This window comes from Dreissena polymorpha, unplaced genomic scaffold (assembly GCF_020536995.1).
Source record: "Dreissena polymorpha isolate Duluth1 unplaced genomic scaffold, UMN_Dpol_1.0 chrUn002, whole genome shotgun sequence".
NCBI lineage: Eukaryota > Metazoa > Mollusca > Bivalvia > Myida > Dreissenidae > Dreissena > Dreissena polymorpha.
The window spans coordinates 275001-288206 of record NW_026273316.1 but is presented as its reverse complement, the minus strand read 5'-3'; the positions used below and the strand labels follow the sequence as shown (position 1 = coordinate 288206).

The following is a 13206-nucleotide window of genomic DNA, read 5'->3' as shown; positions in this document are numbered from 1 at the left end:
AAATTCATGTTTAATCTAATTCGATCTTATTTATATATTTAAATCTGTTTACTCTTACAATAGCAAATACATTTTTAACAGTTTCATATTTTCCTGATGTTCTAAAGTAATCTAATCAGTTTCATACATAATTGCAAAATAATATTATGTTTATGCCCCCGCAGGTGGACAAATAGTGATCGCATTGTCCGTCTGTCTGTCTGTCTGTCCGTCCGTCCCTCTGTCTGAAATTCCGTCACACTTTGCGTTTAGGTTTCGAAAAATGTGGAAAAACACTTTGCGTTTAGGTTACGAAAAATATGGGAAAAGGGGGCATATGTCATCCTATGGTGACAAGCCTTTATATATTATCACTTTCTTCCGAAAAGAAAAGATAAAATGTTCAATATGAATAACAAACATTAGTTGTATATTTAATATTCAATTCTAGCAATACTAAATCATGGTCTGAAATTGAATAATGTAATATTTGTACAATTTATAACATTTTTCAGTAATAATTTACAGATGTAAAATCTTCCTAATATACAGCCTATAAAAAATTGCATCTGCATCTAACTTCCTTTACCATGTGAAGCGTTTGTCTTTATGACATAAATATCTATAAATATCAAATAAAAAAAAAAAGTTATACTTTGTGATAGTATTTTTAAACCAACTAATCCTTCAGTACCACCAATGTATCAAAACGAATGTTTAAAGCGCCAATAAAATATCCAATTAAAGTAACATTTCTACTGGTAACTAAATGTGTATTCACGATTTCAAAACTAAAATTTCTGTCATGCTCAATAATTGGAGCGTTTTTATTTGCTATTCTAAATTTAACATCAAGGACAGATCAATCGACATACAATAGTCTTCCCTATAGGCCAGTTCGAAATGAATCCTTATTAAAACTTGGATTAAGTACAATAGTTGCAACGCCTGTACATCTGCCCTCACCAAAACTCTAAAATCTTATTATTGAGATTTGACACATATTTAAGTGTTTAAGCTGAAGAAAAAATATTAATGTGAATCTCATGCAGACAGAACACATCCAAATTGTTTACACATAAACATTTACGCAATACAATTTGTCTATCTTTTTAAAACAAGCCAGTTACAGAAGTGTTAAACAGACAAAAAAGTCATGTGAGGTTTAAATTCTATAAACTTCCGCATGTGTCGTTGGTAAAACCAAATGCAGCTGACATAACCATCACGTGCGTTTATTGATAGTTGAGCTGTATTAACACATTAAGATATAAACAGACGATTTTAATACATGAACTAGGCGTTTAAACATGGCAAGATGTGAAAACTGGGTTTTTAAATTAATATTTTTAAATTTTTAATTAGAAGCTTTATGGTGAGTGTATTTTTAATTTACATATTTCGATTTCATTGACATAGAAGAAGATGGAACATAAGGAATGTGTATACAAGGTACTAAGTATATTTATACTATATACAATGTTGTGTTTTTTACGGGAATTTTAATAACTAAGTTCATCCTTTTTGTTTGCATTCTTTTACCCGTATTTACATTTTAATATGTTATATTAGGTCTTACTTATAACGTGATACTTTTAACAGATAGCAGATTCGTACTCGTACGGCTATAAACTGTTGTTTTTTTTCATTTTAAGATTTATTTTTTCTTTTATTTTCAGATGTGCAAAACATCAAGTAAAATTGTCCGATTGGACGAAGAATTTGTTTCGTGAACGAACGGTCGACACAAACCACGACTCGTTGGAATTAAAAGAGAGATAGTGATTCGTTAAATTCAAGTGGGGGCAATGAACTGTAAGACATCAACAGGTGATAATGATTCGTTAGAATCCAAAGGGAGACAATTATTAGAATCCAAAGGGAGACAATTATTCCTAATAAGTCAACAGCAGATAATGATTAGCTGGATTACAAAAGTGATCATGACACTTCAAAATGTAAAGGAAGATGATGGCTCTTTTTAATGAAAAAACCTAAATGACTCTTTATAATTCAAAGGAAGATAATTACTAGTTGGAATGTGAAGGGATATAATGATGAGTTGGACTTAAAGGGGAAATATTGACACATTCGTTCTCAAAAGGGGCTAATGACTGTTTAGAATTCAAAGGAAGACAAGGACTACTACGAATTCAAAGCGAGTTAATGTATGGCTGATTCCGTTACCGACAATATCTAAGATTCAATAACAATGCTTTAAGAGATATGAATTACTAATGTTTCGCCTTAATTTACACCGCGGTAAGTTTCATTATTTCATGGAAGAAAACTTTGATAAGTAGGTCGTTTAGCTTTTTCTTCTGTATCAAAGCATATCAACAGTACTTTAACAATGGACCTCGGAATAGAAACCTACTTTGAGGCCCAGTTCGTCGGCCGGAAAGATGAACTTCGCGATTTGCAAGCTGCCTGGAACAAAAAACAAAGAATGTTCGGAATTTTCGGGATGCGATCTGTTGGTACATCAAGGCTAGCGAAGGAGTTTTTGGCTAGTGTCTCGGGCCAATATGATGAACTAGTCTACGTTAACTTGAAGAAGACCAGCGACCTAGTCGCAATGTACGTCAATATATGCGCCCAATTGACTGTTTCTGTTCAATCTCATCCAAACGATGTCAAGTCGTGGGAAAGCATGCTTTTCTGTGCTGTTTCCACTAGACAAACGCAATACGTATTCTTTTTTGACAATGGCGAATACTTTATTGACAATGAAGCCGAAAATCGCGAACCTCTACACAAGCTGTGTGTTGCCCTTTTGAAACAGAACAATATAAAAGTTATTTTGACTTCTACAACGAAGTTTGAGCTGGAAAGTTTGCGGCGTATCTATTACGTGTGTGAGCTTCAACCGCTCAAGCCAACAGAGACATCGGAATTACTAAGAGCCGAATCGCCCGGTGTGGACTACGGCGAATACTTGTACCCTATTGTAGAACTTAGTGAAGGGTTGCCGCTTCTGATTCTCATGATAACGTCCGAGCTTCGAGGCGACGGAGGCATGTTGACGCCGAAGGACATGGCGCAACTGCTAGCGGAATACAGACTGAAGGTCCTTAGTCGAGAGTTTTATCCGGGGAAAGACAGAGTTGGTAGGTGCTTGAGTAACGTCATGCTATGGTAAATTTAATTTATCGATGAGATTAGTTTTGCCATCAGTTGACTGTACCGGTGTATTTTGCTAACAAATGAATGTTAGTGGTTGAGAACATTGTGCATTGAATTATTTGATTTTAATGGACCAAAATCTAGCTGTGATTTTGATAGACTGTATGCATATTCGCCTGCTTAAATGTGCACCATTCAGGAATGATTTAATGTATATCCCTATCGGTATTTCAGGTATCTAGCTCAAGCATTACATATTTTAGAATCACTATTGCAGCTGACGTGTATCGGCTATTCATCAATCGCCTGAGCCCCGTGCTGCAGAGACGGTTCTTAGTCTTGGATTATATACCAGGCTCATTTACTGCAGAAGAGGCCAGATCGCTACTTGGTAAGTTTTACGTTAAGCCAAATGCAAAGTTGGTCATTTAACCACGTGCTTTAGAAAAGTTTGACAATATTGCAGGCTCGTTAAATGAAGAAACTCCAGATCATTTATTCGTTACATTTAAACTATACATGACGCAAAAACGCAGTTGGCCTTTTAACTTCAGAAAGTTGAGATGAACTTTATTTCAAACCAGTTCAATGGTGACCAGGCAAATCGCTACCAAGTTATTGGTGAACCTAACCTTGTCATAGTTGGCCTTTCAAACATCTAAACTCTTTTTTTAAACCCATGGTCACTCATAGCCATATAGTATGCATTAAATGTTGACATTTTTGTGTTCATATTTAATTACCCAAGGCTCTGCTGATAAAGGTAAATCTTATGCTTTGTGTTCTCTTTAGTGTGATATCAATAAATGTCGAGGATCTCGATACATTTCGGCTCCTGATGATAGCAATCAACATGTCCGAGTAAGTTATATTGGTGTCTGATGCTTCATGTGGGAAAGGCCAATATGAAACGATATGTTAGGAACAGTTAATGATCTTTTTTGCGGCGTCGAAGAATGGTTTCACGTTGTGGAAATATGAAACTTGTATTTACTAGTTCATGATCTCGTCCATCGAAAAGTCTACGAACAAGTTACATGTCATTTCAAGATTTCTTTTCAATATGTATGTTAAGTATATTCAAAAATCAAATGCACTCAACTTCTACCGCAGATTATCCGACGGTAGCGGTGGTGAAGGACCGAGTGCTGGTCCCTAAACTTAGGCGTCACTTCATTACCTATGATCCCTCGAATAGGCGATTTAACATACAGGGAATCTTGCGGGAGTGTCTCAAAACGTTTTTCGCTTTGCGGCACATTCCAGGTAACAAAAATATATTTACATTGCCTTTTGTATCGAACGTTGAACCCTTAAAACGTTCACAATCAACGAATATGTGGTAAACTATTTCGTAAAATAAAGTTAACACATAAACAACCAGTGTTCCTTATAGAAATAGCCGAAATATCAACTCTAGATTTGCTCTGGTAACATAGATTTAACAAGATACAAAATGCTCTTTTTTATTTTTTATTGTGGTACAATATATTGAACACATGTTCATAGACCAATTTAGTGTTCATGTGTCGTATGAATTAATATCGTTGCGGGAAATTAAAATGGAATGTATTGTGGAACAAAAAATAAAAACGAGCATTATATATCTTTACCAGACCACATCTAGCGTTGAAATGTTGGCAAGTGCTATAAGGAACACTGATTGTTTATGTGTTAACTTTATTTTACGAAATATGTTACGAAATATTCGTTGATTTTAAGCGTTATATGGGCTTTAAAGTTGCTTCAATGCCCATACATAATGTTCTTATCATGTCATGCAATTGTGTGGGTATTGGGACCAATAATTACTTGTTTTCGGGGCCTTTGCCTTTGCCTAAAGTTCATATTCCTCCAGCATATTTACCGAACAGAAATAGTCCCATCCGAATGCGTTGTGTTTCTTTGACCTGTACATACATGACTTAAAAGGCTGAATGACTACACAACAATTGTTTTTTTTTTGCTAATGATTAACACTGATACAATGAATTTAATAATCGTGCAAATGTATATATATATATTACCGTTTTTTAAACATAATTCATAGGATTGACAATTTTAATGCAATATGCATAGCAAAATGGGTTCACTGATATATTTCATTGAGTAACGAAATTTGGTAAACAGGGATTTCAATAGATATTGAATACAATGTGTATCAAGAAAGCTTGCTTAAACGAATAATGGGTTAAACTAGTCAAAAAGGTCGCGGTGTCGTGGTGGACAAAGTGTTCGCCTAGAGATCTTGAGGTTCCGGGTTCGATCCCCACTCTGATGAAGTAAGCAAGATTTTAAGCTCTTAATACACGAAGTACTGGTTCTTCCCAGGCAACGGCCTGGACATTGTTTTGACAAACCTTATTAAAAAGTCTCAAACTTTTCCAGAAATCCGCAAGCGTTTCTGCCAAACATTCACCGAGGTAATGACGAGCATATCTCGACGTTATACGTCACAGGAGTATGCGAGCGCCTTGGCGGACTTTGCTTTCGAGCAGCCGAACCTACAGAAGCTGTTGTTGGAGATACAATACACAACACAGGACACTTACACGTTCTTTATTCGGATGGCTACTGAGTCCACGGGGTTTATTGAGCAATATCTCACAGGTAAAGCAATATACTGATCCGAGTTGGCCACAAATGAGCCGCGTCATCATGCGAAAATGCGCTCATGCCATATGTGTCCACCGTAGCTGCTTACCAGCCTTAACATTTGCAAAGTTCCATTGTCTCATCAGCGGACAGGCCGTAAGCAGCACTAGACCAATTATCGCTTTTTGGCGTAGACCAATTACGCAATTTATGACGCATCCAGTTTGACGTAAATTCTGTGATAAAACACCAGTTTAAGCTAGACTCTCATTTAAGGGACAAAAAATCTGGCGTGGTGGATAATTTAACAGTTATAAATTGAAAAAAAAACACAACATCGAACCATACGTATTTCAGACTGTGTGTTTATCATGCAAAATTGGAAACTTCGATAGGTATAAAATGAATCGCTCCGACCTGTCATTCGATTTCGTAAATCGTGTTTATGGTCAGAATGGTTAACATTCGATACACACGTATCCAAAAATATTGTGTTTCAAAATAAAATTAAATTAAAGGATGACAAAAACAAAACAAATGTAAGTGCATATCGTTGTAAATTTATTGTTATAAGCATTGGTGTCATTGAGGTAAGCGTGTCGTTAAATAATGTTTTTAATTTTATTCCTGTTAAATCTCAATAGTGTAATCAATCTAATCTACAGTAGAGTTTCAGTTGCAATCGATATTTCAATTATCCTAATTCCGTACTGCGTTTAATTATCATAATGTTCGATTCTTGCGTTTATTTATGGCTTAATTTTATTTATCACCGTTTGCTAAGAATGTAGACACCATTGTGTTCAATTGAAACCTCATGATCTTTTTCTTTTCATATATGTAAAATCGGCTAACCGATAGGATCATATTAGCCCGCAAGATACGTTCCGCATATTGTTTTACTTTTTATAGTTACGGTATTTAATATTGTTTTTACATTAATATTAATCATTTTCAGGAAACTCGGAGGATTTCTACAGTCAATGTCATCGTGCAGCAGACCGATACGGTAAAGAAACGGACAAAGCTGTAGTAGATATTGCCGTGGGAAGCCTGTACACATATGTCAAGGTAATGTTAAATATATGGAATGATGAACCTAGATAAAAAGCTGGAAATGAGGATTATGTTCATTAATTTATGTTCACTTATCTACACTACCATTTATATGTTGTATATGCTAACTGGATTCCTGCACACAAATTCGTGTATCGTTATATCAACATGATATAAGGTTCTTTGAAACTTGTACACTAATTCCTGTACAATTGACTAAACATTAATGTTATATATGGGCCGCGTCATGCGAAAATAGGTCTAATGCCACACGCCAGCATATCTCAAAACCAACCAGCGCATACGCAAATCTTGGTCTGGAGTTACCGTGTCCACTAATAAGGTCATAAAACCTTGCGCGACTTTATAGCGGACATGGTTATTCCGGACCAGTTTTTGCGGATGCTACGCTGGTCGCATCCGACATTAGACCCATGTTCGCATTACGAGGATCACGTGGTTATGGGAAGCCTAAATATTGATACGATTCTGTTTGACTAGTAGATACTCGTACTTGTCACTCAAGATTGTTATTGGCCAATAATGAGTTTATATTTCATTAAAATGGATAGCCCATTGTCGCATCATGTTTTATCGATTTACTACAGCCCTTTGGACACCCTCTAGAAAAAAGAATCGACAGGTTGAGCTATAAGTTTCTGTCAACTGGCTAAACGTATTTTATACAGAAATATTTATATTAACATGTATACATATAACCAAGTTTATACTGACTAATTATATAATTTTGACCCGTAGTTAACACTAAATGTTTTGTAAAATTGTTAATTAATACGTTTTAATTTCATTTTCAGGCAAAATTCAAAGAGGGTCACACCAAATACAGCGCAGCGTTAAGCATATTAAAAGACGCTGAAAAGTCGTTACAACTGGCAACTGTGCATCAGCGCATCGGATCCAACCTCATGTTACAGGAGCGAAACGAAGACGCTATAACGTACTCATTATTTTCAATATGTATATGTAACGAACTTGCTTCTTTTGTTTCCAGTAATGACTAGAATCATTAATTCCATACACATCAATATCAGCTAAAAAGTTTAAAAAACGAAATTCGTGTTACAGGATTCGTATGTTTTGTGTATAGATGTTTTTTAAATTGTGATACACCATACGCCACTGATTATAAATTTAGTTAGTATTTCATTGATTGTTAAATACCCTATTCAAAACCGAATAAGATATATATCTGTATTTGAATTTGCACTTGTTTATACGTCATACAGTTTTTTACAGTCAAATCAAGTTTACCTTACTCATCGTACCATTTACTTAACCACGTCTGAATATTTTGTATGTATTATAAAATAGTTTTGTTGGTTTGTTGAGCCAACAATTAAAGACTTTCGTTCAAAACTAATAAGATTTAATGATTTATACAGTCATTTAAAGAAGTCGTTGGCCATTTCGCTGGAATCTGGGAAGCCATTCGAGTTAATAGCTCTTCAGGCGTTAACCAGTATGGGATGTACGCTTACCAAGTTAGGTCAGGAGTACTTTGATTACGTTCGATACATCATTGATTACGAACAATACAATGACTGCTTGAAATTGATTTTATTATGTTGATTTATTAATTTGTTTTGAATGCTATTAGTTTTTTCATCGAATCATCCACTATCGGTCGATTGCCAAACTTCTCGATTTAGTCTGATAAATCAGAGTATTAACAGTGCATCTGCCTTAAATGATAAACGTTTTCGATAAATAAGTTGAATAATAAATAGTAAATACAATATAATTTAAGTTTAGTGTTTTTTCCTAATTCAAAAATACCTTTTAGATTGAATTTCTCATTAAGTTTTATTTAAAATGTATTCCTACTTTGAACTAAATTACTGTATCTCATCCTGAACAGGACGATTCGAAGATGCTGAGAAATACCATTTCGTTTCCCTCAAACGTCGACGGAAAATGCAAGGCGAAAATCACCCGGATGTCGGAACGACATTGAACAACATTGGAATCATGTATGACCAGAAGGGCGACAGTAGGTTGGCCTTGAAATACTTTAAAGAAGGCCTTGAAATAATGAACAAATCCAAAGCTCCAGATCTTTCTCGCGTTGCTTTGTTGACGAATGTTGCGAACGCATACCTGGACGTTGGCACGTTAGATGTGGCATTAAATGCTTTAGTCGAAGCAAAAGAAATTTTATCAAAGCAACGGTTTCCGCAGCTCTACCTTATTGCGTATTTGAATGACACGAGGGGAAAGTTGTATTTCCAACAGGGTAATATGGACAAAGCAGGTGAAATGTTCGAGAAAGCGGCATGGGGACGCGAGGACGTGGCGTCTGGAAAAACCAACCACGTGGAAAGCTTGGTTCACTTGATGAAAGTGGCCGTTAAAAAAGGGGACACTTCTCAATGTATTAAAACTGGGAAAAGTGTGCTTTCCTATAGTGATGATCTCATAAAGCAGCGTCCGCAAACCAATATTTTGACTGAGTGTTACAATTGCCTCGCAAAGGTGTACGAGGCAATGGGCGACCATGCAAAGGTCAGGGATACGTTGACAAAGATCAAGACGGAACTGTTAAGGCTGGAACACCTGTACACGTGCGATTGCAATGAAGGCCAGGTGGTTAAAATACGGCAACAGCTGACGGACATTGAGTGCAAGCAGAAGGCGATGCCTCACACCCTCGACAAGGTTACAAACACAAAGACAGTGATTTAAATGATTTGACTTTTATAGATCATGCAATAAAAATGAAAGTACCGTAGTTAGATGTTATAGTAACGGTGATGCATAATAAACGAAGCAAAACCAATAATGCTATGACTTTAAAAATGCAAGAGCTTAATACAACGCATGCTTTATTTTAGTGAATTGAATATAAGTATTAAACAATCTATTTATTTAGGAATTCACTATTTATTGTGATAACGTGTAGAGTTTAACACATTTTAGGTTTCAGTTTACATAATACTTTTCGTACGTCGACACACGTTCGGTGAACATTAAGTCATTATGTAAGATGTGACAAAAACATGTACTCTGCACATTCAAAGCGTAAGCAATGTCCAGTTCGCTGTCTCGGGACAGGTCCTTATGGTGATGCATTCATTTGACGTTAATTGATCTATTTCCGTATCCATTTACTAGACCGTGTCACTAGTGTGAGCAATTTATAAAAGTGATACGGTTTGTGTATTAGTTTACGGATACTCAAGTCTTATCGTGTGTTTTAAGATGCGGTGAAAACATACAATCGTTAAGCACACAACGTCACAACTTAACAGAAATGTCACTTTCTGGATAAGAATATTCGATTTTGCTGCGTATATAATTATCAGCAATACTTAATGTTTTATATATCTGAAAAAGTCATATTGCTAATCAAGCTTATCTGGAAAGGATGTCCAGCTTCTCGCCTTGCAGTAATTTAAAAGCATGGGGATAATTAAGCCTGGAAAGCGTAGAATGTTTGCTGTGATTTTAAATTTGTCTGATTTTATACGTGTTCCTTAATCAATATCCATAACTGTTTTCACTAACAAACGCTGCGATATGGCGTTTGCTTTTATATTTTACTTTATTGTTTGCTATAATTTAATACCACAATCACAACGAAACAATTGCAAAATAGTGTTGTTTCTATGTAGATATGAAAAACCGGAGAAACTTGTATTCAAATCTTTTGAAATATAATAGAAAATACACGGAGATATTCATCTTGCTGTTGGTGTAGTTATCAACAACCTTGGAATAATGCATCACCAAAAGGGAGACACTGTGATAGCGTTATAATATGTTCAAGAAGGACTGCGAATTAAGCAAGAAACACGAGCTCATCAGTCAACTGTTTTATCTCAAGCAAACGTCGCTTCAGAGTATATAACCTTTAATAAAATACATAAAGCTAACGAGGTGTTTAATGACGCGCATTCATTGCTTCAGAAAGAACATATAAGGGAGGCCAACACCGTTTCGTATGTATCTTCTACTATTGGAAGAATGTATCTGAAAGAAGGTATTTTTGACAAAGCGAAGGAAATATTTACGAAAGCGTTAATCATTCGTTCCGGATTGTTCACTGGTCTATAGACAAATTTAAAAAAAAAATGTTCCAAGTGGTGGAAGTAGCCCTTGAGAAAAGCTAGGATGGGAAATGTATTGACCTCGGGAAAACCAAAGCAACCACCTTTTCTGGAATGTAATGATTTCTCAAATGTTCATACGCGTATTTACGCGATGGAGAACGTCACGCGAATGGAAATGTATTGAATGGACTTTCTTTATTGTGCGATATTTATCGCGCTGAAAGAAATGAAGCGATAGTGAAGAGGTATTGACAAAGATCAAGACAGCAAGATCAACTCTTTAATAAACAACCACAGAAACAATGCAACCAATTTTCGCATTGATAGCATCGTGAATTTGTCTCACGGTTAATATTTATCGTTACTCCATGAGTCTTTCAGACAGTTTTGCACATTCTCATATTTATACTACAGTTAAATTATGTTATAGAAGGAAACTATGGGTGTCGGATAAACTTGTGCTTTTCACGCCAACTTGCCTTTATCATGCCCCTATATGTACCTTTTAAACTACTTGTGTGGCTTTCATTTCCTGTTTAAGATCAAATGCCGTTAAACTGTGTAAAAGATTTAACTTTTGAAAATGTATCAACAGGCTCATGCATTTGTTCTTAAATATGAATATATAAATGCATTGAATTTGAACATTTTAAATCAAGACACCGTGTAAAAATAAAAGCCGTTGGTTTTCAGTTTTTTATGGAATGCAAAACAAATCGCTGGCGTTATCGCTTGATTGCATCATTTAATTCACTGACGTGAGTGTCTGAGCATTCGGGAACACAGTCGCGTTAAAATATAACGTGTCTGTGTATGTATAATGGATTATTATAATAAAATGTGAATACAAGTGTAATATGTGTCTATAATTAAACTGATGAGACTGCATTTATGATTTATTTAACAGGTGGACATTCGAATTACGCGAGGTTTTAAATTAAGTATTTTGTTGAACAATTTACAAATTGAGAACAGTGTCAGAGCCTAAAAGAGTGTCAAAAATAAGTATTTTGGTGCATGGTTCTAAAACATATCGAAAGAAATTGACATAGAATTTAAAGAGCATTTTTGTGAATAAGTCGTTCCTTGGTAATTGATCAAATAATGTGTATCCACAAAAAATGTCCTGCTTATGCCAACGTTTTATAAATGGAAAATAAGGATGGCAATGACCAAATGTACCTTTTAAATCGTGTTCAGATATTCAACTAATCATGGAAGCAAACACGACTTTAAAAAAAAAAATAGCCCCAGGCTGGCGATTTGAATCCATACACAACTTTAGTGAGTAAAGCAAGAGCTATTAGAGGTTTGATTTTTTTTTTGCAAGTTAGTAAAACGTTTGTCAAGTCAAAAGAAAAGTTGTTAAAATTAACAATATCGCCGGGGATAAATGCTGCGTCATGATTGACGTAGGGGTACACATTTTGAAAGTCGAATGTGACAGCCACTTTTTTGTGTTTGTCTTTTGCCTTGGTGAAACAAGAATTGAAATTTGAACAAGTCTTTCTGTGTTTTACTTGAGTATGTAACATTTGGAATGCTGATTAAATGTGAATCGATGCATATAACGATATTGGGTCGTGTAACTCTACTTTTGCATGGAACTCTTAATGACCATGTCGAGTGGCGTAACCGGGAAAGATCACTAAAATATACAACGCAAGGTTTAGATTCAGTTTATAAAATATGTTTTGGCTATTGTTTTTTAATGACATCAGACTACAGTCGTAACCCGATAGCTCGAACTCGTTTGGCTCAAATTTCCGGTTGGCTCGAACTCTCCTCGAAGCACCGATTTGTTATTGCTATATATTCATAGAATTTGTTTGTCGGATGGCTCGAACTCGGTTGACTCGAATTAACGCATGACTCGAACTGTTTTCAGAGTCCCGGTCACTGTTTTCACACGTTCTTTTGTTCGGTTGGCTCGAACTCGCTTCGGGTCGCATATAATTGTTAATCGATAAGGACCTTTTGATTAAAGGCACGACGTTATTGATGCACATCGGTTGCAAACAAGTCATTGACTCGATCGTTTATTGATTTGAGTAAAAGGTAACAATTTGTATAAAATCTGGAGTTTTAACTAGATGCAAGATTATTAAGACTGAAACGGCTAAATCTCTTCTTGATGAGCAATCTAGAAAAGGCAAAGGTACCCAATCCGGGTGGAATAGAAAGCTTCTCGACAACACTTAGGAACGCAACACATACTTACATATTGTTATTCTTTAAAAAAAAATCATTAATGTAGTGCTGTTTAATATTTAATCGATGTGTATATAGTGCTGATGATTTTTTTTCTTAGTGCACCGTTACATGTACCCGTATATGACGTGCTACGTTAAAAGGTGCCAATATAATTTACTATATTCAA

General features: G+C 35.5%; 1 protein-coding gene across 2 annotated transcripts; it reads left to right on the top strand.

The window, feature by feature from the left end:
• Positions 1-1234: 1234 nt before the first annotated feature.
• Positions 1235-9501, top strand: LOC127863205 (uncharacterized). Of its 2 annotated transcripts, none has more exons than XM_052402593.1 (9): positions 1235-1431; positions 1659-3089; positions 3383-3496; positions 4219-4371; positions 5494-5715; positions 6659-6771; positions 7572-7714; positions 8160-8263; positions 8636-9501. In XM_052402593.1, exons 2-9 carry the CDS (start codon positions 2333-2335, stop codon positions 9457-9459), a joined length of 2430 nt encoding a protein of 809 aa, XP_052258553.1. In that variant the 5' UTR covers positions 1235-1431; positions 1659-2332; the 3' UTR covers positions 9460-9501. The 2 variants fall into 2 exon arrangements, with proteins under 2 accessions (XP_052258553.1, XP_052258554.1); XM_052402594.1 differs by having other exon boundaries at positions 1244-1354.
• The last annotated feature ends 3705 nt before the right edge of the window (positions 9502-13206 follow it).

Coding starts and splice junctions, on each gene's coding strand:
- LOC127863205 (XM_052402593.1), top strand. CDS start 2,333: ATGGACCTCGGAATAGAAACCTACTTTGAGGCCCAGTTCGTCGGCCGG. Junction 3,090..3,382: donor TCCGGGGAAAGACAGAGTTG/GTAGGTGCTTGA, acceptor TCACTATTGCAG/CTGACGTGTATCGGCTATTC. Junction 6,772..7,571: donor GCCTGTACACATATGTCAAG/GTAATGTTAAAT, acceptor TTTCATTTTCAG/GCAAAATTCAAAGAGGGTCA.